The sequence below is a fragment of the Oncorhynchus keta genome, chromosome 1 (assembly GCF_023373465.1).
Source record: "Oncorhynchus keta strain PuntledgeMale-10-30-2019 chromosome 1, Oket_V2, whole genome shotgun sequence".
NCBI classification, from domain to species: Eukaryota; Metazoa; Chordata; class Actinopteri; order Salmoniformes; family Salmonidae; genus Oncorhynchus; species Oncorhynchus keta.
Genome location: NC_068421.1, coordinates 31593984 through 31619681, shown reverse-complemented (window position 1 = coordinate 31619681; position 25698 = coordinate 31593984). Strand labels below are relative to the sequence as shown.

At 46.6% G+C, this 25698-nt stretch overlaps 1 protein-coding gene across 1 annotated transcript in view; it reads right to left on the bottom strand.

Moving 5' to 3' along the window:
• Positions 1 to 732: 732 nt before the first annotated feature.
• LOC127930856 (BCAS3 microtubule associated cell migration factor-like) overlaps positions 733 to 25698 on the bottom strand; it is a 134127-nt gene continuing 109161 nt past the window's right edge. The window contains exon 3 of the mRNA XM_052521786.1: positions 733 to 2427. Within this exon, the coding sequence (XP_052377746.1) occupies positions 2279 to 2427 (149 nt within the window). The 3' untranslated portion in view covers positions 733 to 2278. The remainder of the gene's footprint in view (positions 2428 to 25698) is intronic.

Below are 25698 nucleotides of genomic sequence, written 5' to 3'. Positions count from 1 at the left end.
CTGCCACGAATGATTTATCATGGATAGATATGTGAAAAACACCTTTAGGATTGATTCTAAACAACGTTTGCCATGTTTCTGTCGATATTATGGAGTTAATATGGAAAAAAGTTTGCGTTGTAATGACTTAATTTTCGGGTTTTTTTCTTACCCAAACGTGATGAACAAAACGGAGCGATTTGTCCTACACAAATAATCTTTTTGGAAAAACTGAACGTTTGATATCTAACTGAGAGTCTCCTCATTGAAAACATCTGAAGTTCTTCAAAGGTAAATTATTTTATTTGAATGCTTTTCTTGTTTTTGTAAAAATGTTGCATGCTGAATGCTAGGCTTAATGCTATGCTAGCTATCAATACTCTTACACAAATGCTTGTTTAGCTATGGTTCAAAAGCATATTTAGAAAATCTGAGATGACAGTGTTGTTAACAAAAGGCTAAGCTTGAGAGCAAATATATTTATTTAATTTCATTTGCGATCTTCATGAATAGTTAACGTTGCGTTATGGTAATGAGCTTGAGGCTATAAATAGGATCCCGGATACGGGATTGCTAGTCGCAACAGGTTAAGAGTGTTGTATTCACGGTCTGCTTTTCCATAATAAACTGGCAGAAAATGTGCACTGGCTTTGGTGTGGTTTATTTATTTTCATTAAATTAAACGAGAAGTCACTTTACATTTACAAAAGCACTTGCTGATAACTTTTGTTCACGTGATTGAAACAATGACTCTGCAGGTGTAATATTTATTGAGCATATATGAAATCATTGAGTATCCAGGGGTAATAATAACACATCAATACATTTCATTAACATGAATGTATAGCAAATAACGATTTGGTATTTTACAAAACCAATATTAGTAAAAATTTATTAATAAACATGTGTTCTGCATTAAAATGAATAAATTCATCATGCCTCTTTTATGTTACATTGTCCAGTGACCAAGCAGCAGTAGCCATCGACTCATTCAACATGCAGAATTACGGGAATATGGCTGTGTTCAGTAGGGTGAAACATTCCCGAACATTGCAGATAAATATGTAATATACAGATCTGTAATGACTCCTTTTCCTACAGGACAGAGAGGAGTCACATGTTCTATAAAATGTATTTCTACCTGAAAGTCCTGTAACGTAGCATTTTTCTGAACAGACCCGTGTAGTCAACCAGACATCCATTCCCCAGACAAAGGACTAGGATTGTGTTATAAAATTAAAATGTTGACAAACACTAAATACAAAATCAGTGACCAAATATTTAGAACCTGTTTTAAGACTCAAATGTGAATCTATCTTTCTGTTCTCACTAGTGCATCAGATCACACTTCATTTCAAGTCCTATGTGGTCTGGTCAAGTCTAGCAATGACCCATTCACTAAGAAAAGCAAGCTGGCAAAGTAGTTATTCAGCATACAAGCGTGTGTTTGTGTTTGGGGTGTGTTTGAGGTGTGTGTGTGTGTGTACGCAAGTAAGGAATAAGCCTTTTCTTTTGTTAAAGCACAAACCTGTTTTTTGTTGCAAAAAAAAGAAAAAGAAAATCATAATCAAAGCAAGATGAAATCATCAGAAGACACTCGACTCAACAAACTACAAAGATACCCACCAAAACCATCAATGTTACCAAATGAAGAGAAAAGCATACATGGAAGTGATTTGGTCTTAATAAGCAAAGCTAATATACATTACAGCGCGCATGTTGAGCTAGGTCATTATCTTCAGAAGCAAAACAACCACAGCTACATTAGGTCCATCACCATTTACAAGCTTGTGAAAAAGTCAAAGTGACACGTAGTTAATCAACTACATAAAAACATGTCTAGCTAAATAACAAACTTCAGCTATTTCACACACCCAAAATGAAACACACGCCATGTGACACATCGACAGACAGACACACACACACATCGGTAGGTGGGAGTAACACTGGACAGTTCCTGGATTTGGAAAGAGAGAGGAGGGAACATGAAAAGGGAACCACTGCTCACAATAACATCCTAATGAACAACAACATGGCGAGAGACCGGAAGACATCAGGACTGTCTGGCTGTGCTGTGTGAAGCGGTAAGATGGATGGTAGGTAGCAGATCTGGGTTCAAATACTCTATCTGGGCTTTATTGAGCTTGTCTAGAACCAATAGAATAGTTGTAAAATGTAGTCCCCTCCCATCAGGCACCCCGGGCAGACTAAAGCAAACACTCAAAGCATTTGAAAGACTTAAAATAGTATTTGACCCCAGGTCTTGTAGGGTGGTAGGCAGGCTGTTTCCTGGTCTCCTCTAGGGGAATCCGGAGGGGAAGAGGCTGAGGGGCTGGCTCTCGTTGGTGGGCAGTGGAGAGCGGTAGCCCTCAAAGTTACGGGGGATGGAGCCGCTGGTGGAACCAGAGCTGTTGCTGAGAGTCTCAATGCTGCCCTCCCTCTGGAGCTCTGTGGGGGTGAGACAGAGACACACACACACACACACACACACACACACACACACACACACACACACACACACACACACACACACACACACACACACACACACACACACACACACACACACACACACAATGAAAATTCCAATCTTCTATGAGCTGTACATTGAAAGTGTTGTAACGATGTAAGTAGATTATGTAGTGCTGAGTGGAATTTTGTCTTGTTTCTGTCTGTGTACCAAACCAATAAAAATGTACATTCACATATAAAGCCGCCAGATGTTGTCTTTATCAGAGGTCAAGGCGGAGCTACAACCATTTTGCGTCTCCCTATCCAACTCTACAACAGATGAAGTGTCTATAGGGGACAAGGTCTAGGGTCTGTTTCTGAACAGGGCCCAAAACGCCACTCCCTCCACTACCATGTCTCTGGGTTGGTTGGTCTGCTCTGTCAAACACACTGACTATCAACCTGATTCATTAACCATCCCAGTAGTAACAGTACGGTATGCCAGCTAGCAGTCTGCTCCTGTGTAGACTGACACACTGTCTGACAGGCTGCTCCAAAACCATTCACAGGAAACGGTTACATGTCAGTCTATGGTCATACGGAACATATTAAAGAGAAGACATGTTGTAAAACATATCCGTCAAGATGGGTGCAGACTGGCATGGTGTGAGGAAGGAATGAAGGCAGTGATCTACGTGATGCATTTTGACACAGATCAGACATATACACCAGTCCTATTGATGATGGTATATATGACGACGATGAGGGGGGGTGTATGGGTGGGGTCAGTAGCGTGTGCGTGCTAACCCCTAGGCCCTCTGCTAACCCCTCGGCCCTCTATCCTAACCCCACCCCCTAGGCCCTCTACTAACCACTAGCCCCTCTACTTACCCTAGCCCCTGTCTCCATATCCCAGCCCAGATCATGATGGCATTTGTAGTTCTTTAAGGTAGCCACATTAGATGGCATTTTTGGGGGGTAAATACAGGCGAATAAATTAATTCTATAAATAAATTCCCTCTGGAGTGTCTGAGTGTGCTCAGAGAACGCTCGGAAATTCAGAGCATTTTGCTCTCGGAGCATTCAGAGCATCCAGTGTACGCTCTAGTCGAGGAGTGGGGTTGATCCGAGCGTTCTGACCTCCTGGAAGGATATCGACCTCATCCCATCAGCACAGGATGCATGGTTATTCTTTAAAAGTGCCTTCCTCACCATCTTAAATAAGTATGCCCCATTAAAAAAATGTAGACGCAGGAACAGATATAGCCCTTGGTTCACTCCAGACCTGACTGCCCTTGACCAGCACAAAAACAATCTGTGGCGTTCTGCAATATCATCGAATAGCCCCCCGTGATATGCAACGTTTCAGGGAAGTTAGGAACCAATATACACAAGCAGTTAGGAAAGCTAAGGCTAGCTTTTTCAAGCAGAAATTTGCATCCTGTAGCACAAACTCCAAAAAGGTTTGGGACTCTAGAATTGAAATATAGAATTGGCTTCCTATTTCACAACAAAGTCTCCTTCACTCATGCTGCCAAACATACCCTCCTAAAACTGACTATCCTACCGATCCTCGACTTCGGCGATGTCAAAATAGCCTCCAACACTCTACTCAACAAATTTGATGCAGTCTATCACAGTGCCTACAGGGAGGAGGTGAGGGCCCTTGGAGTGTGGTGTCAGGAAAGTAACCTCACACTCAACGTCAACAAAACAAAGGAGATGATTGTAGACTTCAGGAAACAGCAGAGGGAGCACCCCCCTATCCACATCGACGGGACAGTAGTGGAGAGGGTAGTAAGTTTTAAGTTCCTCGGCGAACACATCACGGACAAACTGAATTCGTCCACCCACACAGACAGCGCTGTGAAGAAGGCGCAGCAGCGCCTCTTCAACTTCAGGAGGCTGAAGAAATTGGGCTTGTCACCAAAAGCACTCACAAACTTCTACAGAAGCACAATCGAGAGCATCCTGTCGAGCTGTATCACTGCCTGGTACGGCAACTGCTCCGCCCACAACTGTAAGGCTCTCCAGAGGGTAGTGAGGTCTGCACAACGCATCACTGGGGGCAAACTACCTGCCCTCCAAGACACCTACACCACCCGATGTCACAGGAAGGCCATAAAGATCATCAACCATCCGAGCCACTGCCTGTTCACCACGCTATCATCCAGAAGGCGAGGTCAGTACAGGTTAGAGGTCGACCGATAAATCGGAATGGCCGATTAATTAAGGCCGATTTCATGTTTTCATAACAATCGGAAATCTGTATTTTTGGGCGCCGATTTGCAGATGTAAAATGTTGTATTTTTTTTAGACCATTATTTAACTAGGCAAGTCAGTTAAGAACACATTATTTTCAATGACGGCCTAGGAACAGTGGGTTAACTGCCTTATTCAGGGACAGAACGACAGATTTTCACCATGTCAGCTCAGGGGATCCAATCTTGCAACCTTACAGTTAACTAGTCCAACGCAATAACGACCTGCCTCTCTCTTGTTGCACTCCACAAGGAGTGTTATGCGAATGCAGTAAGCCAAGGTAAGTTGCTAGCTAGCGTTAAACTTATCTTATAAAAAAACAATCAATCATAATCACTAGTTAACTACACATGGTTGATGGTATTACTAGATATTATCTAGCGTGTCCTGCGTTGCAATTAATCTGACTGAGCATACAAGCATCTGACTGAGTGGTGGTAGGCAGAAGCAGGCGCGTAAACATTCATTCAAACAGCACTTTTGTGCGTTTTGCCAGCAGCTCTTCGTTGTGCGTCAAGCATTGCGCTGTTTATGACTTCAAGCCTATCAACTCCCAAGATGAGGCTGGTGTAACCGAAGTGAAATGGCTAGCTAATTAGCGCGCGCTAATAGCGTTTAAAACGTCACTCGCTCTGAGCCTTCTTGTAGTTGTTCCCCTTGCTCTGCATGGGTAACGCTGCTTCGATGATGGCTGTTGTCGTTGTGTTACTGGTTCGAGCCCAGGGAGGAAGGAGCGAGGAGAGGGACGGAAGCTATACTGTTACACTGGCAATACTAAAGTGCCTATAAGAACATCCAATAGTCAAAGGTTAATGAAATACAAATGGTAGAGAGAGAAATAGTCCTATAATTCCTATAATAACTACAACCTAAAACTTCTTACCTGGGAGTATTGAAGACTCATGTTAAAAGGAACCACCAGCTTTCATATGTTCTAATGTTCTGAGCAAGGAACTGAAACGTTAGCCAACTTACATAGCACATTTTGCACTTTTACTTTCTTCTCCAACACTTTGTTTTTCCATTATTTAAACCAAATTTAACATGTTTAATTATTTACTTGAAACTAAATTGATTTTATTGATGTATTATATTAAGTTAAAATAAGTGTTCATTCATTATTACAAATACATTTTAAAAATGTGCTTTTTTTTGGCCCCCCAATAATCGGTATCGGCTTTGAAAAATCATAATCGGTCGACCTCCAGTACAGGTGCATCAAAGCTGGGACTGAGAGTCTGAAAAACAGCTTCTATCTCAAGGCCATCAGATTGTTAAACAGCCACCACTAACAATGAGTGGCTGCTGCCAACATACTGACTCAACTCCAGCACACTTTAATAATGGAAATTGATGTAAAAAATTTATCACTAGCCACTTTAAACAATGCCACTTAATACACTGCTCAAAAAAATAAAGGGAACACTAAAATAACACATCCTAGATCTGAATGAATAAGATATTCTTATTAAATACTTTTTTCTTTACATAGTTGAATGTGCTGACAACAAAATCACACACAAATTATCAATGGAAATCAAATTTATCAACCCATGGAGGTCTGGATTTGGAGTCACCCTCAAAATTAAAGTGGAAAACCACACTACAGGCTGATTCAACTTTGATGTAATGTCCTTAAAACAAGTCAAAATGAGGCTCAGTAGTGTGTGTGGCCTCCACGTGCCTGTATGACCTCCCTACAACGCCTGGACATGCTCCTGATGAGGTGGCGGATGGTCTCCTGAGGGATCTCCTCCCAGACCTGGACTAAAGCATCCGCCAACTCCTGGACAGTCTGTGGTGCAACGTGGCGTTGGTGGATGGAGCGAGACATGATGTCCCAGATGTGGTCAATTGGATTCAGGTCTGGGGAATGGGCGGGCCAGTCCATAGCATCAATGCCTTCCTCTTGCAGGAACTGCTGACACACTCCAGCCACATGAGGTCTAGCATTGTCTTGCATTAGGAGGAACCCAGGGCCAACCGCACCAGCATATGGTCTCACAAGGGGTCTGAGGATCTCATCTCGGTACCTAATGGCAGTCAGGCTACCTCTGGCGAGCACATGGAGGTCTGTGCGGCCCCCCAAAGAAATGCCACCCCACACCATGACTGTCCCGCCGCCAAACCGGTCATGCTGGAGGATGTTGCAGGCAGCAGAACGTTCTCCACGGCGTCTCCAGACTCTGTCACGTCTGTCACATGTGCTCAGTGTGAACCTGCTTTCATCTGTGAAGAGCACAGGGCGCCAGTGGCGAATTTGCCAATCTTGGTGTTCTCTGGCAAATGCCAAACATCCTGCACGGTGTTGGGCTGTAAGCACAACCCCCACCTGTGGACGTCGGGCACTCATGGAGTCTGTTTCTGACCTTTTGAGCAGACACATGCACGTTTGTGGCCTGCTGGAGGTCATTTTGCAGGGCTCCGGCAGTGCTCCTCCTGCTCCTCCTTGCACAAAGGCGGAGGTAGCGGTCCTGCTGCTGGGTTGTTGCCCTCCTCCACGTCTCCTGATGTACTGGCCTGTCTCCTGGTAGCACCTCCATGCTCTGGACACTACGCTGACAGACACAGCAAACCTTCTTGCCACAGCTCGCATTGATGTCCCATCCTGGATGAGCTGCACTACCTGAGCCACTTGTGTGGGTTGTAGACTCCGTCTCATGCTACCACTAGAGTGAAAGCACCGCCAGCATTCAAAAGTGACCAAAACATCAGCCAGGAAGCATAGGAACTGAGAAGTGGTCTGTTGTCACCACCTGCAGAACCACTCCTTTATTGGGAGTGTCTTGCTAATTGCCTATAATTTCCACATGTTGTCAATTCCATTTGCACAACAGCATGTGAAATTTATTGTCAATCAGTGTTGCTTCCTAAGTGGACAGTTTGATTTCACAGAAGTGTGATTTACTTGGAGTGACATTGTGTTGTTTAAGTGTTCCCTTTATTTTTTTGAGCAGTGTATAATGTTTACATACCCTACATTACTCATCTCATATGTATATACTGTACCAGATACCATCTACTGCATCTTGCCTATGCCGTTCTGTACCATCACTCAGTCATATATCATTATGTACATATTCTTTATCCCTTTACACTTGTGTGTATAAGGTAGTAGTTTTGGAATTGTTAGGTTAGATTACTCGTTGGTTATTACTGCATTGTCAGAACTAGAAGCACAAGCATTTCGCTACACTCGCATTCAAATCTGCCATGTGTAATGTGACAAATAAATTTGATTTGATGTTTATGGTTAGGTACATTCGTGAAATGATTATACTTTTTTCGCAAATGCGCTTTTGTTAAATCATCCCCCGTTTGGCGAAGTTGGCTGTCTTTGTTAGGAATAAATAGTCTTCACAGTTCGCAACGAGCCAGGAGGCCCAAACTGCTGCATATACCCTGACTCTGTTGCACAGAACACAAGAGACGTGACACCATTTCCCTAGTTAAAATAAATTCATGTTAGCAGGCAATATTAACTAAATATGCACGTTTAAAAATATATACTTGTGTATTGATTTTAAGAAAGGCGATGATGTCGATGGTTAGGTACACATTGATGCAACAACAAGTGCTTTTTTCACGAATGCGGTTGTTAAATTACCCGTTTGGCGAAGTAGGCTGTGATTCAATGATAAATTAACAGGCACTAACCCTAACCCTAACCTTAACCCTAGCACCTTACATTGGTAGTCAGCCTGCCACGCAGTCTCCTCGTGAAGTGCAATGTAATCGGCCATAATCGTTGTCCAAAAATGCGATTACAGATTGTTATGAAATCTTGAAATCGGTCCTAATTAATTGGCCCTTCTGATTAATTGGTCGACCTCTACTCCTAACCTCTAGACCCCCTCTCCTAACCCCTAGCCTCTCTCTCCTAACCCTCAACCCCTTGCCCCTCTCTCCTAATCCCTCTCTCCTAACCCCTAGCCCCTCTCTCCTAACCCCTAGCCCCTCTCTCCTAACCCCTAGCCTCTCTCTCCTAACCCCTCTCTCCTAACCCCTAGCCCCTCTCTCCTAACCCCTAGCCTCTCTCTCCTAACCCGTAGCCTCTCTCTCCTAACCCCTAGCCCCTCTCTCCTAACCCCTAGCCTCTCTCTTGACATAGAGCTAACCTTATGACATGTAGTTAACACCAACTAATCCCACCCCCCTGAAATCAGTCTGGTTAACAAAACAACTAGTCTGTTAACCAGGCTGGATTCACTCAGCTGTACATGGTAACTGCATAGTACCTACATGACAATGACTGAATCTAAAGAAACAAAATCAACCACATTCTGTTTCAGATTGGTTACTATATTTATATTTTCATTCACATTCCTAATGTAGTTACATGTAATAATAACAATTCATGTAAAACTTGACATTTTCCACTAAAACACAAATACTTAGGGACAAAGCCTGGACAAACAGCAAGCTGAATACAGGGGAAAAAAATACAAATTTAAACAGGGTGACTGGGCTAAAGATGGACCAGCACATCTGGCATTTGCAGAACTGTCCTATGGCCACTCCGTCCCTGTCCGAATATGTTGAAGCCGTGAAGTGAGACAGAATGGACTATATTTGGCCTCATGGTACAATCCAGCAAGGAGGGAGTTAAGCTTTGTGGCAAAACGCAATAACAGTTCTACAGGGCTCAGTAAATACATCATTACCAAGTGGACTGACTGTGGAAATAATGTCCAGAAATGATCCAGCATCCTGTCAATGGCCTCATCCTCTTAAACTCTCCTTCTCACTTAAGTCTGGCGCAAGCACACACACACACACACACAGACCCAAATAAATAACTACATGTAAAGCACAGACATACATGCACTCACACACTGAATCAACATACAAACATACAAGCCTCCTCACTGAGAGCATTGTGTTTTGTGTCTTTGTGCTGTGTGTGTTTGCCGTCTGTGTGTGTGTGTGTGTGTGTGTGTGTGTGTGTGTGTGTGTGTGTGTGTGTGTGTGTGTGTGTAGTATGTGGTGTGGGGGCCATATTAAGTTGAGAGGAGTGGAGTGAGGGGTCAAAGTGAGGGGTCTGAGCTGAGGAGAGAGGGAGAGGGGAGAAGGGAGAGGAGAGAGGAGGAGAGGACAGGAGAGGAGAGAGGAGGAGAGGACAGGAGAGGTGGAGAGGAGAAGGGAGAGAAGAGAGGAGGAGAGAACAGGAGAGGGAAGAGAAGAGAGGAAAGTATAGAAGAGCGAGGAGAGGAGAAAAGAGGAGAGAAGAGGAGATGACAGGAGAGAAGAGGACAGGAGAGAAGCGAGGAGGAGAGGACAGGAGAGGAGCGTGGAAGAAAGGACACACGAGGAGAGAGGAGGAGTGGACAGGAAGGAGCGAGAAGCAAGGAGAAGAGAAGGAGGACAGGAGAGGAGTGAGGAGGAGAGGACAGGAGAGGAGTGAGGAGGAGAGAACAGGAGAGAAGTGAGGAGGAGAGGACAGGAGAGGAGTGAGGAGGAGAGGACAGGAGAGGACAGGAGAGGAGTGAGGAGGAGAGGACAGGAGAGGAGTGAGGAGGAGAGGACAGGAGAGGAGTGAGGAGGAGAGGACAGGAGAGGACAGGAGAGGAGTGAGGAGGAGAGGACAGGAGAGGACAGGAGAGGAGTGAGGAGGAGAGGACAGGAGAGGACAGGAGAGGAGTGAGGAGGAGAGGACAGGAGAGGGGTGAGGAGGAGAGGACAGGAGAGGAGTGAGGAGGAAAGGACAGGAGAGAAGTGAGGAGGACAGGAGAGGAGCGAGGACAGGAGAGCTGGAGAGGAGTGAGGAGGAGAGGAGAAGAGAGGAGTGAGGAGGAGAGGATAGGAGAGGAGTGAGGAGGACAGGAGAGGAGCGAGGACAGGAGAGCTGGAGAGGACAGGAGAGGAGGACAGGGAGGAGCGAGGAGGAGAGGGAGAGGAGCGAGGAGGAGAGGGAGAGGAGCGAGGAGGAGAGGAGTGAGGAGGAGAGGACAGGAGAGAAGTGAGAAGGAGAGGACAGGAGAGAAGTGAGGAGGAAAGGACAGGAGAGAAGTGAGGAGGACAGGAGAGGAGCGAGGACAGGAGAGCTGGAGAGGAGTGAGGAGGAGAGGAGAAGAGAGGAGTGAGGAGGAGAGGATAGGAGAGGAGTGAGGAGGACAGGAGAGGAGCGAGGACAGGAGAGCTGGAGAGGACAGGAGAGGAGGACAGGGAGGAGCGAGGAGGAGAGGGAGAGGAGCGAGGAGGAGAGGGAGAGGAGCGAGGAGGAGAGGAGTGAGGAGGAGAGGACAGGAGAGAAGTGAGGAGGAGAGGACAGGAGAGAAGTGAGGAGGAGAGGACAGGAGAGGAGTGAGGAGGAGAGAAGTGAGGAGGACAGGAGAGGAGTGAGGACAGGAGAGCTGGAGAGGACAGGAGAGGAGGACAGGGAGGGGGCTGGAGAGGACAGGAGAGGAGGACAGGGAGGGGACAGGAGAGGAGGAGAGGACAGGAGAGGAGCGAGGAGGAGAGGACAGGAGAGGAGCGAGGAGGAGAGGACATGAGAGGAGCGAGGAGGAGAGGACAGGAGAGAGGTGATGCCACTTTCTCGTCGCTCTTTCCTCTCCATCTTTCCCTCCTCTATCTCTCTCGTCTCGGAGAGTCTGGGAGTGAGGCAGTAACACACACCGATACTAGACTTATCCCAACTGAATGTTTTTGAGTTTTTAATTTAATCTCACAATTGGCCCCAGCTGGCTCTGGGGCCACATACACACTCTCATGGGTCAGCAGATAAATGGTGGACTGCTTCATCTCCAATCAGACCTCATTACACCAGGCCTGCTGCATGGAGATACAATCACTCCTCTCTATACATCCCTCTCTATCTCCCTCTCTTCTCCTCATTACTTCCACTCATCTCTCCGGTAAAGAGCTTGTACTGGTTTTAAAGCCCTGCTATACATCAGGATGCTGTGAAACGCTATACCACACACACTGATTGTCCCTCATCATTACCCCCTCGCTGGGTGTGTGGAAGAGAGAAAGTGTATGTGTGTGTGTGCCAAGCTGTTGTCAGTCTATGTTTATATTTAAGCCACATTGGATTTAGAGGAGACTTCCTCATCAGTTGCTCACACAGATGATTTGGCTAGCTGTTGAAAATCCACCACATCATCCTCTCTAAATACACACACACAAACAGACTACCACCCAAATAATACCCTATCCACCCATAAGACTCAACTGGTCAGTACATGAGTACATTATAGGGAATGGGGTGTCATTTAGGACAGAACCACACACACAAACATACCTCTGGACCTCTGAACCAAAACCCCAAAACAGGATGTTATTACCACAACTTAACCCCCAGACAAGTCCCCTCTGCTCTGTGTTGAGACAGAGGGCTCAGCTGAGCAGACTGATGGTTGTGTGTGGATGGTGCTATTCTGCTGTGAAGGGGACTTTCACTACAATCAGGCCACTCACTCGCTACCTTTCTACTGGAGTTGAGGTGCTGCAGTGTGTGTGGGTGGGTGTGTAGGTGGGTGCCAGCGTGTGGGTGGGTGGGTGCCAGTGTGTGTGGGTGGGTGCCAGTGTGTGTGTGTGGGTGGGTGCCAGTGTGTGTGTTGACATACACATATGAAACATACATACATCTGACAGAAGACAAAGACATGAGATACATCTAACATACTCCTACGGAACATTCCATGATCCAGCTGATACCCAACACCACAGTACCCCTCATAGTACCCTGCTGTCCCTTAACTTCAGGGGACAAAACTACAGGACACAGCTACACATTCTCTCTGGCCTGGGACACCCTCCCACCCCCACCTCTTCTTTCCATTTACACCCCCCAATACCCCAGCCAGCCCTGTCTGTGTGGTACGGGTGCTTAGCGGAACCGGGAGGAGAATGAAAGCAAACTTGTGTTCCTTGGTCGGGGGACAGAGCTGTGCAAGAGGAAGGAGGAGGCTCGGACGGCTGTCCATTAGCAGCAGGCTAAACGGGCCATGTCAGCCTCCCTATTGGCTGGAGGCTGACCGTATCAACCTCGGAATTGGTTAGAACTGAGAGACACCCGGGTTGAGGCAGGGGTCAAGAGAGAGGACACACAGAGGTCACAGAGAGAGAAAGAGTCAGAGTTAAAAAAACATAAAGGGGTTCAGGACAAAGAGAACAGAGGAGACTCACGGCAAGACCAGAGGCTAAATACTGAATGCATGCAAGAGCATCTTGTCCTATAAACTGCCATTATGTACATTATAATGTACAGTACAATAGCTTTCATTAATAAGAGCAGATTCTTGTCCATCTACAGTACAGTTCATGCTGAATGTGGAGCCAATCAAAACTAACTTCCCTGTTACCTTCAGAAAAGCACTGCTGATGTTGACCTCTTGACCTGGGACACGGCCCTTGCCTTGAGAGCAAGACATTGTGTTCATCCAAAATGGCACCCTTACCCATTCCCTATATAGTGAACTACTTTAGACCAGACCCCTATGAGCCATGGTCAAAAGTAGTGCACTATAAAGAGAATATGGTGCTGTTTGGCACGCAACCTTGGTCCGTTTGTCCTTTTGACCCAAGAAATGCAGAGAAAATAAACAACATGATATGGTAATGGAAGTATGAATACGCTCTCATGGACTTCTGAGAAAACACACAGGGAAGAAAGGTTAACACATCAACAACGTCACTATTAACCCAGAGTGGGCAAACAGCAGCAGGCTAAAGACTGGGAGGACACAACAAGGCTGTCTGCAGGCCATATCAACTATTATATAGAGCCCGTAAAGTAGCTACAACCATTCAGAGCCTGCTCCCCAAATGGCATCCCATTCCCCAAAGAGCTCTGGTCAAAAGTAGTGCACTATGTAGGGAATAGGGTGCCATTTGGGAAGAAAAGGGAAGCTGGAGATAGGGCTATCTTCAAATGGTTAAAAGGGCTGCTTAAGCTGCTTAAGCCTTAGGGCACAAGTTCTCTAAGTACAGACCAGGGTTCAATGGATCATACCACTTAACGTTACAGTCCATTTCTACTAATCAACTCCTTATTCAATTAACTGACCGACTCCGTATTCCATTATTTAGTCTTCACTGACGGGGGCTGCGTCTCAAATGATACCCTATTGCCTCTATCGTGCACTTCTTTTGACTACAGCCCCATGGGCCCTGGTCAAAAGTAGTGCACAATATAGGGATAGTGTGCCATTTAAGACACAGCCTGGTTCTAAATGCCCGGGGGGAGGGAGAAACAGTACCATTGCCTCTGAATCAGCTTGTAGGTAATAATACGCCAGCTATTTAAACAGACGTGGAACATGGTATACAGAAGGTTTATCCTAATATCACTAGCCACACCCTGAACGAGTCCATTTCGACAAGAGGGGAAAAACAACATTAGAGCCTGTGTATGAAAATGACACTGAAACGAAGGGGCTCCATCATAGCTGGTTGTCTGAATGTAGCCATTTAGAGTGATTCTGGTTTGGCTTTGATCTTGGACACTCAAGTAGGGCCATGACATTAGATATGATGACATGTTACAATTAGTGGGTAGCTGTATCTGTGGGACATGCGCTACGTTGGTCTACAACAGGGGTGTCCAACTCATTTTTCCTCGGGGGCCGCATTTGGTCTGCAACGAGGGCCGCACTGAAAATTCCTTGCAGTCAAAATTTTGAAAAAATGGTCCTCTATCCATCGTTTTTGGAATTTTCGATGCTCCCTACTGTCTAATGATTATCAGCGAGCTGGACAGTCAATAAACTATGAATATATGTCAATTATTTAATTTCTACACAGTTTTGATTTGGTTTTAGTCATTTTAAAGTATAATGAGTCCGGTTCCCTCCTCTACATAAAACTAAAAATGTGTTTTACTCCTGACACCTATATGTTTGACACTTCTGGACTAATAGTTGAACTCCTCTGAGAAAGATGGAAGGGAGGAGAGGAGCAGAGTGGAGAGGAAAGGAAGGTAGAGCATGGCGCTTGATTCCCGCGACCAGCCACACATACTGTAAAATGTATTCAAGCATGACCAAGTCGCTTTGGATAATAGCGTCTGCTAAATGACATATATTTCTCTCTCATCTCAACACTCCACACTTTCTCCTCCCATCCACCCCTTTTCCTCTCTCCCCTCCCTTCCTCTCCTCTCCAAAAAGCGTATGAGTGTTTGCTGGGTACAGATGTGATATGTGAAGACAGCCCTGACTGGGCCTGCTGTTACACCCCTGGAACAGCAGCTCCACTCCGCAACGCAACCTGTCCATTATGTACCCCATCACTAATTCATATCACATCTTTTATTGATACGCAGACACACCCTTACGCGCAGATATGTGTGTGTGAGAATGTGAGTCACACTCTGACTATGTCTGTGTGTGTCAGAGTGTGAAAGAATGTTTAGGAGAGCCTCTATGTGCATATGCAGTAAATACAGTGCCTTGCGAAAGTATTTGGCCCCCTTGAACTTTGCGACCTTTTGCCACATTTCAGGCTTCAAACATAAAGATATAAAACTGTATTTTTTTGTGAAGAATCAACAATAAGTGGGACACAATCATGAAGTGGAACAACATTTATTGGATATTTCAAACTTTTTTAACAATTCAAAAACTGAAAAATTGGGCGTGGAAAATTATTCAATTATATTTATTGCACTGTATATACAGTACCAGTCTTTTGGACACACCTACTCATTCAAGGGTTTTTCTTTATGTTTTACTATGTTCTACATTGTAGAATAATAGTGAAGAAATCCAAACGATGAAATAACACATATGGAATCATGTAGTAAGCAAAAAAGTGTTAAACAAATCAAAATATATATCATATTTGAGATTCTTCAAAGTAGCCACCCTTTGCCAGCTTTGCACACTCCTGGCATTATCTCAACCAGCTTCATGAGGTAGTCACCTGGAATGCATTTCAATAAACAGCTGTGCATTGTTAAAAGTTAATTTGTGGAATTTCTTTCCTTCTTAATGCGTTTGAGCCAATCAGTTGTGTTGTGACAAGGTAGGGGATGGTATACAGAAGATATCCCCTATTTGGTAAAAGACCAAGTCCATATTATGGCAAGAACAGATCAAATAAGTGAAGAGAAACGACAGTCCATCATTACTTTAAGACATGAAGGTCAGTCCATGCAGAACATTTCAAGAACTTTCTTCAAGTGCAGTCGCAAAAACCAGCAAGCGCAATGATGAAACTGGCTCTCATGAGGACCGCCACAGGAAAGGAAGACCCAGTTACCTCTGCTGTAGATGACAAGTTCATTAGAGTTACCAGCCTCAGAAATTGCAGCCCAAATAAATGCGTCACAGAGTTCAAGTTACAGACACATCTCAACATCAGCTGTTCAGAGGAATTAGTGAATCATAGTTGAATTGCTGCAAAGAAATCACTACTAAAGGACACCAATAAGAAGAAGACACTTGCTTGGGCAAACAGAACACAAGCAATGGACATTAGACCGGTGGAAATCTGTCCTTTGGTCTGATGAGTCCAAATGTGAGAATATTTGTTCCAACCATCGTGAAGCATGGAGGAGGAAGTGTGATGGTGTGGGGGCACTTTGCTGGTGAGACTGTCAGCGATTTATTTAGAATTCAAGGCACACTTAAGCAGCATGGCTACCACAGCATTCTGCAGCAATACGTCATCCCATCTGGTTTGCGCAGTGGGACTATAACAGGACAATGACCCAACACACCTCCAGGCTGTGTAAGGGCTATTTGACCAAGAAGGAGTGTTGGAGTGCTGCATCAGATGACCTGGTCTCCACAATCCCCCAACCTCAACCCAAGTGAGAATGTTTGGGATGAGTTGGACCGCAGAGTGAAGGAAAAGCAGCCAACAAGTGCTCAGTATATGTGGGAAGTCCTTCAAGACTGTTGGAAAAGCATTCCAGGTGAAGCTGGTTGAGAGAATGCAAAGCTGTCAACAAGGCAAAGGGTGGCTAATTTGAAGATTATATTTTGATTTGTTCAACACTATTTTGGTTACTACATGATTCCATATGTGTTATTTCATAGTTTCAATGTCTCCACTATCATTCTACAATGTAGAAAATAGTAAAAATAAAGAAAAACCCTGGAATGAGTAGGTGTGTTCAACATTTTGACTGGTACTGTACATATGCACATATAGGTGTATGCATGTGTTTGAGTGTGCCAGAATAAACGCATGCTTTAGTAAATATACAGATGAATGAAGTACAATCAGTGCATTTATTAGTCATCTACTCATGCTACAGGAGAAAGGCTGTATGGCTCCAGATGGATGTGAGTCATAGGTCAAAATAGTGGAGTCAGAGTTAAAGGATACAAGTAGTAATCATACAACAGACTAAAGTGGAGCATAACTCGGAGACACCTCAGATACAGTGTCCTTTTCCTCAATTCCACTCCTCTAAAATGCCTCCTGGTTTGAAAGTGTTTCACTGCTGTCTTGTCTAGACAACCCAAAACAGACCTTGAACATCACACAGACATTTGTAAAATGTGCTTCCGACTCTCCCGGTCTCACTCTCTCAAGCCCTGTTTCTCTTTCCTTCTCTCTTTCTTCATGTCTCGCTCTCTTTCTTCACAAACTCTTACAGCGTCTCTCCCCAAAGCAAACTGTTAAGTGCATGCTACTAAAACCGCCACAGAAAGACAATTTGAGAAAGGCTAGGACACTCTGCGCCCCCCTTCTCATAACCCTAACCATAAACCTAACCCCAACCCTAATTTGAACTCTAATCCCCTAAGCCTAAAATAGCCTTCTTCCTTGTGGGACCGGCACATTTTCCTTGTTTTACTATCCTTGTGAGTACTTCTGGTCCACACACGATAGTAAAACTAAACACATACCTCTAGGCTAGCAGGGCAGAGTGGCACGATAAATGCTACAATGACATCCAGGCCTAACGTATCAGTGGAGGAGAGCAAAAGAAAGGGAGGAGAGGAGAAAAGAAAGAGGGGGGTAAGCGGTGATGGCTCTGAATACAGGAATTATTCTTCCTCGTCTCACACTGTCACCACGGATTACTCTCACGCTCTTGGCTGGCTGCAGAGAGAGGGAGGGAGAGGTAGAGAGAGAGAGAGAGAGAGAGAGAGAGAGAGAGAGAGAGAGAGAGAGAGAGAGAGAGAGAGGAAGAGAAAGAAAGGAAAAGAGAGAGGGAGAGAAAGAGGGAGAGAGAGGAAGAGGAAGAGAAAGAAAGGAAAAGAGAGAGGGAGGGAAAGAGAGGAAGAGGAAGAGAAAGAAAGGAAAAGAGAGAGGAAGAGAAAGAAAGGAAAAGAGAGAGGGAGAGAAAGAGGAAGAGAAAGAAAGGAAAAGAGAGAGGGAGGGAAAGAGAGGAAGAGGGAGAGAGAGAGAGGAAGAGGAAGAGAAGGAAAGGAAAAGAGAGAGGGAGAGAGTGACCCACCAGTGAATGGAGGAGTGCTTGGGGGCAGAAATAATGACATTGCTCTTCTTTCCCTCTCCCTTGTTTTTCCTCAGCACCATACTCTTCAGCCTCAACTCACGTCACTTTCTCTTTTCTTTCACAGGGTTCCCTTCTTTTTTTCTCTTTTCTTTTCGCAGCTCAGCTAAGTGTGTTTCAGTGGTACAGAGAATGCACTCAGTGTCTTTCTCTGTCTCCAGTGAAGCAAGGTAGAACAGGACCCTGGGTTTCTCTGTCTCCAGTGAAGCAGGTTAGAACAGGACCCTGGGTTTCTCTGTCTCCAGTGAAGCAAGGTAGAACAGGACCCTGGGTTTCTCTGTCTCCAGTGAAGCAGGTTAGAACAGGACCCTGGGTTTCTCTGTCTCCAGTGAAGCAGGTTAGAACAGGACCCTGGGTTTCTCTGTCTCCAGTGAAGCAGGTTAGAACAGGACCCTGGGTTTCTCTGTCTCCAGTGAAGCAGGTTAGAACAGGACCCTGGGTTTCTCTGTCTCCAGTGAAGCAAGGTAGAACAGGACCCTGGGTTTCTCTGTCTCCAGTGAAGCAAGGTAGAACAGGACCCTGGGTTTCTCTGTCTCCAGTGAAGCAAGGTAGAACAGGACCCTGGGTTTCTCTGTCTCCAGTGAAGCAAGGTAGAACAGGACCCTGGGTTTCTCTGTCTCCAGTGAAGCAGGTTAGAACAGGACCCTGGGTTTCTCTGTCTCCAGTGAAGCAGGTTAGAACAGGACCCTGGGTTTCCCTGTCTCCAGTGAAGCAGGTTAGAACAGGACCCTGGGTTTCTCTGTCTCCAGTGAAGCAAGGTAGAACAGGACCCTGGGTTTCTCTGTCTCCAGTGAAGCAAGGTAGAACAGGACCCTGGGTTTCTCTGTCTCCAGTGAAGCAAGGTAGAACAGGACCCTGGGTTTCTCTGTCTCCAGTGAAGCAGGTTAGAACAGGACCCTGGGTTTCTCTGTCTCCAGTGAAGCAGGTTAGAACAGGACCCTGGGTTTCCCTGTCTCCAGTGAAGCAGGTTAGAACAGGACCCTGGGTTTCTCTGTCTCCAGTGAAGCAGGTTAGAACAGGACCCTGGATTTCTCTGTCTCCAGTGAAGCAGGTTAGAACAGGACCCTGGGTTTCCCTGTCTCCAGTGAAGCAGGTTAGAACAGGACCCTGGGTTTCTCTGTCTCCAGTGAAGCAGGTTAGAACAGGACCCTGGGTTTCCCTGTCTCTAGTGAAGCAGGTTAGAAAAGGACCCTGGGTTTCTCTGTCTCCAGTGAAGCAGGTTAGAACAGGACCCTGGGTTTCTCTGTCTCCAGTGAAGCAAGGTAGAACAGGACCCTGGGTTTCTCTGTCTCCAGTGAAGCAAGGTAGAACAGGACCCTGGGTTTCTCTGTCTCCAGTGAAGCAAGGTAGAACAGGACCCTGGGTTTCTCTGTCTCCAGTGAAGCAGGTTAGAACAGGACCCTGGGTTTCTCTGTCTCCAGTGAAGCAGGTTAGAACAGGACCCTGGGTTTCTCTGTCTCCAGTGAAGCAAGGTAGAACAGGACCCTGGGTTTCTCTGTCTCCAGTGAAGCAAGGTAGAACAGGACCCTGGGTTTCTCTGTCTCCAGTGAAGCAAGGTAGAACAGGACCCTGGGTTTCTCTGTCTCCAGTGAAGCAGGTTAGAACAGGACCCTGGGTTTCTCTGTCTCCAGTGAAGCAGGTTAGAACAGGACCCTGGGTTTCCCTGTCTCCAGTGAAGCAGGTTAGAACAGGACCCTGGGTTTCTCTGTCTCCAGTGAAGCAGGTTAGAACAGGACCCTGGATTTCTCTGTCTCCAGTGAAGCAGGTTAGAACAGGACCCTGGGTTTCTCTGTCTCCAGTGAAGCAGGTTAGAACAGGACCCTGGGTTTCTCTGTCTCCAGTGAAGCAGGTTAGAACAGGACCCTGGGTTTCCCTGTCTCTAGTGAAGCAGGTTAGAAAAGGACCCTGGGTTTCTCTGTCTCCAGTGAAGCAGGTTAGAACAGGACCCTGGGTTTCTCTGTCTCCAGTGAAGCAAGGTAGAACAGGACCCTGGGTTTCTCTGTCTCCAGTGAAGCAAGGTAGAACAGGACCCTGGGTTTCTCTGTCTCCAGTGAAGCAAGGTAGAACAGGACCCTGGGTTTCTCTGTCTCCAGTGAAGCAGGTTAGAACAGGACCCTGGGTTTCTCTGTCTCCAGTGAAGCAGGTTAGAACAGGACCCTGGGTTTCTCTGTCTCCAGTGAAGCAAGGTAGAACAGGACCCTGGGTTTCTCTGTCTCCAGTGAAGCAAGGTAGAACAGGACCCTGGGTTTCTCTGTCTCCAGTGAAGCAAGGTAGAACAGGACCCTGGGTTTCTCTGTCTCCAGTGAAGCAGGTTAGAACAGGACCCTGGGTTTCTCTGTCTCCAGTGAAGCAGGTTAGAACAGGACCCTGGGTTTCCCTGTCTCCAGTGAAGCAGGTTAGAACAGGACCCTGGGTTTCTCTGTCTCCAGTGAAGCAGGTTAGAACAGGACCCTGGATTTCTCTGTCTCCAGTGAAGCAGGTTAGAACAGGACCCTGGGTTTCCCTGTCTCAAGTGAAGCAGGTTAGAACAGGACCCTGGGTTTCTCTGTCTCCAGTGAAGCAGGTTAGAACAGGACCCTGGGTTTCCCTGTCTCTAGTGAAGCAGGTTAGAAAAGGACCCTGGGCTTCTCTGTCTCTAGTGAAGCAGGTCAGAACAGGACACCGGGGGCAGGTGCCAAAATGAACAACTGATATTTTTCAGTGAAGTATACAAATGGTGTGTGAGGAGAACGGAGGGGTGACCCTCCTGCTGGTTAACCCAACAAGTGTGAGGAGGACAGAGGGGTGACCCTCCTGCTGGTTAACCCAACAAGTGTGAGGAGGACAGAGGGGTGACCCTCCTGCTGGTTAACCCAACAAGTGTGAGGAGGACAGAGGGGTGACCCTCCTGCTGGTTAACCCAACAAGTGTGAGGAGGACAGAGGGGTGACCCTCCTGCTGGTTAACCCAACAAGTGTGAGGAGGACAGAGGGGTGCCCCCCTGCTCATTAACCCAACAAGTGTGAGGAGGACAGAGGGGTGACCCTCCTGCTGGTTAACCCAACAAGTGTGAGGAGGACAGAGGGGTGACCCTCCTGCTGGTTAACCCAACAAGTGTGAGGAGGACAGAGGGGTGACCCTCCTGCTCATTAACCCAACAAGTGTGAGGAGGACAGAGGGGTGCCCCCTGCTCATTAACCCAACAAGTGTGAGGAGGACAGAGGGGTGCCCCCCCTGCTCATTAACCCAACAAGTGTGAGGAGGACAGAGGGGTGACCCTCCTGCTGGTTAACCCAACAAGTGTGAGGAGGATGGAGGGGTGCCCCCCCCTGCTCATTAACCCAACAAGTGTGAGGAGGACAGAGGGGTGACCCTCCTGCTGGTTAACCCAACAAGTGTGAGGAGGATGGAGGGGTGCCCCCCCCCCTGCTCATTAACCCAACAAGTGTGAGGAGGACAGAGGGGTGTCCCTCCTGCTCATTAACCCAACAAGTGTGAGGAGGACAGAGGGGTGACCCCCCTGCTCATTAACCCAACAAGTGTGAGGAGGACAGAGGGGTGACCCCCCCTGCTCATTAACCCAACAAGTGTGAGGAGGACAGAGGGGTGTCCCTCCTGCTCATTAACCCAACAAGTGTGAGGAGGACAGAGGGGTGCCCCCCCTGCTCATTAACCCAACAAGTGTGAGGAGGACAGAGGGGTGACCCCCCCTGCTCATTAACCCAACAAGTGTGAGGAGGACAGAGGGGTGCCCCCCCTGCTCATTAACCCAACAAGTGTGAGGAGGACAGAGGGGTGCCCCCCCTGCTCATTAACCAACAAGTCTGTATTCTCAATGGTCTAAAGTGCGTTGATGTGGTGGACGTGTGTGTGCGTTCGCTACAGCGTGTGTGTGTGTATAACCCTGCATGTGTGTGTATATAACCCTGCATGTGTGTGTGTATATAACCCTGCATGTGTGTGTGTATATAACCCTGCATGTGTGTGTGTATATAACCCTGCATGTGTGTGTGTATATAACCCTGCATGTGTGTGTGTATATAACCCTGCATGTGTGTGTGTATATAACCCTGCATGTGTGTGTGTATATAACCCTGCATGTGTGTGTGTATATAACCCTGCATGTGTGTGTGTATATAACCCTGCATGTGTGTGTGTATATAACCCTGCATGTGTGTGTGTATATAACCCTGCATGTGTGTGTGTATATAACCCTGCGTGTGTGTGTGTATAACCCTGCATGTGTGTGTGTATATAACCCTGCGTGTGTGTGTGTATAACCCTGCATGTGTGTGTGTGTATAACCCTGCATGTGTGTGTGTATATAACCCTGCATGTGTGTGTGTATATAACCCTGCATGTGTGTGTGTATATAACCCTGCATGTGTGTGTGTATATAACCCTGCATGTGTGTGTGTATATAACCCTGCATGTGTGTGTGTATATAACCCTGCATGTGTGTGTGTATATAACCCTGCATGTGTGTGTGTATATAACACTGCATGTGTGTGTGTATATAACCCTGCATGTGTGTGTATATAACCCTGCATGTGTGTGTGTATATAACCCTGCATGTGTGTGTGTATATAACCCTGCATGTGTGTGTGTATACTGGAACCAGAAGGGAGTAATGATTGATTGGGGAAGTGGGACCTCCTACCCTATCGCGATAATGCGGTGGTCTGCTGTGTGTGTGTGTGTGTGTGTGTGTGTGTGTGTGGTGGTCTGCTGTGGTGTGCTGTGTGTGGTGTGTGTGTGTGTGTGTGTGTGTGTGTGTGTGTGTGTGTGTGTGTGTGTGTGTGGTGGTCTGCTGTGGTGTGTGTGTGTGTGTGTGTGTGTGTGTGTGTGTGTGTGTGTCTGTGTGTGTGTGTGTGTGTGTGTGTGTGGTGGTCTGCTGTGGTGTGTGTGTGTGTGTGTTTGTGTGGTGGTCTGCTGTGGTGTGTGTGTGTGTGTGTGTGTGTGTGTGTGTGTGTGTGTGTGTGTGTGTGTGTGTGGTGGTCTGCTGTGGTGTGTGTGTGTGTGTGTGGTGGTCTGCTGTGGTGTGTGTGTGTGTGTGTGTGTGTGTGTGTGTGTGTGTGTGTGTGGTGGTCTGCTGTGGTGTGTGTGTGTGTGTGTTTGTGTGGTGGTCTGCTGTGGCGTGTGTGTGTGTTTGTGTGGTGGTCTGCTGTGGTGTGTGTGTGTGTTTGTGTGGTGGTCTGCTGTGGTGTGTGTGTGTGTTTGTGTGGTGGTCTGCTGTGGTGTGTGTGTTTGTGTGGTGGTCTGCTGTGGTGTGTTTGTTGGTCTTGTGATGGATATCTGTGTGTTAAAACAAGACTTGGTAGAAAGGAACTCAGTCAGTCACATAAACGACCTGGTAGTTTCTGCAAATGGCTACAAGAGGCTGTCCAAGTCAAACAGGAGATAGGAGCGTCATCACCAGACTACAGTAGGGAACAATAGAGGTTTTCACATTGCTAACAGGAGGGTTGGAGTCTACATTCTAGCCACGTGCCTTAATATACCCAATTAATCAGACATTATGAAACTGACTTCATGAAATGACTCACATATACTGGCCCCAAGAGGAATATTCACATTCACATGCAATAAGTCTTTCTAGATATTCAGGGAGTAAAGAGTATTACATTAAGATCAGATTGAAAAGCAGAATGCAAAAGAGGTGTTTATGTGTGTGGCAGAAATGTGTATAGATAGAAAGGCCCTCTGCCCTTCTAACACACTCTGTCTGTTCCTAAGTGGGAGCCATAGACCTAACTTCATAGTTCCCCTGACAGGTCCCCAAACACACTGGAACGTACCACTCTCTTTGGTAGGGAGGAAATCCTCACTCCACACCAACAGATTACATCAACTGCTTGCTTTCTTCCAAACCACACAGTGAAACACACAGTGAGACAGACAGTGAGACAGACACTGAGACATACAGTGAGACAGACAGTGAGACACACAGTGAGACAGTGAGACAGACAGTGAGACAGACAGTGAGACAGTGAGACAGACAGTGAGACAGTGAGACACACAGTGAGACAGTGAGACAGACAGTGAGACACACAGTGAGACAGTGAGACAGACAGTGAGACAGACAGTGAGACAGTGAGACACACAGTGAGACACACAGTGAGACACACAGTGAGACACACAGTGAGACAGACAGTGAGACAGACAGTGAGACAGTGAGACAGATAGTGAGACACACAGTGAGACAGTGAGACAGACAGTGAGACACACAGTGAGACACACACTGACACACACACAGTGAGACACACAGTGAGACAGACAGTGAGACAGACAGTGAGACAGACACTGAGACACACACAGTGAGACACACAGTGAGACAGACAGTGACACACACACAGTGAGACACATAGTGAGACAGACAGTGAGACAGACACTGAGACACACAGTGAGACAACAGTAAGACACACAGTGAGACACACAGTGAGACAAACAGCAAGACACACACTGACACACACACAGTGAGACAGACAGTGAGAGAGACAGTGAGACAGACAGTGAGACACACAGTGAGACACACAGTGAGACAGTGAGACAGACAGTGACACACACACACAGTGAGACACACAGTGTGACAGACAGTGAGACAGACACTGAGACACACAGTGAGACAGTGAGACAGACAGTGAGACAGACAGTGAGACACACACTGACACACACACAGTGAGACAGACAGTGAGACAGACAGTGAGACAGACAGTGAGACAGACAGTGAGACAGACACTGACACACACTCAGTGAGACACACAGTGAGACAGACAGTGACACACACACAGTGAGACACATAGTGAGACAGACAGTGAGACAGACACTGAGACACACAGTGAGACACACAGTGAGACAAACAGCAAGACACACACTGACACACACACAGTGAGACAGACAGTGAGAGAGACAGTGAGACAGACAGTGAGACACACAGTGAGACACACAGTGAGACACACAGTGAGACAGTGAGACAGACAGTGACACACACACACAGTGAGACACACAGTGTGACAGACAGTGAGACAGACACTGAGACACACAGTGAGACAAACAGTAAGACACACAGTGAGACACACACAGTGAGACACACAGTGAGACAGACAGTGAGACAGACAGTGAGACAGACAGTGACACACACACAGTGAGACACACAGTGAGACAGACAGTGAGACAAACAGTAAGACACACAGTGAGACACACTGACACACACACAGTGAGACAGACAGTGAGACAGACAGTGACACACACACAGTGAGACACACAGTGAGACAAACAGTAAGACACACAGTGAGACACACTGACACACACACAGTGAGACAGACAGTGAGACAGACAGTGACACACACACAGTGAGACACATAATGAGACACACAGTGAGACACACACACAGTGAGACAAACAGTGAGACATACACTGACACACACTGACACACACACAGTGAGACAGACAGTGAGACAGACAGTGAGACACACAGTGAGACAAACAGTAAGACACACACTGACACACACACAGTGAGACACGCAGTGAGACACACAGTGAGACAGACAGTGAGACACACAGTGAGACACACAGTGAGACACACAGTGAGACACACAGTGAGACAG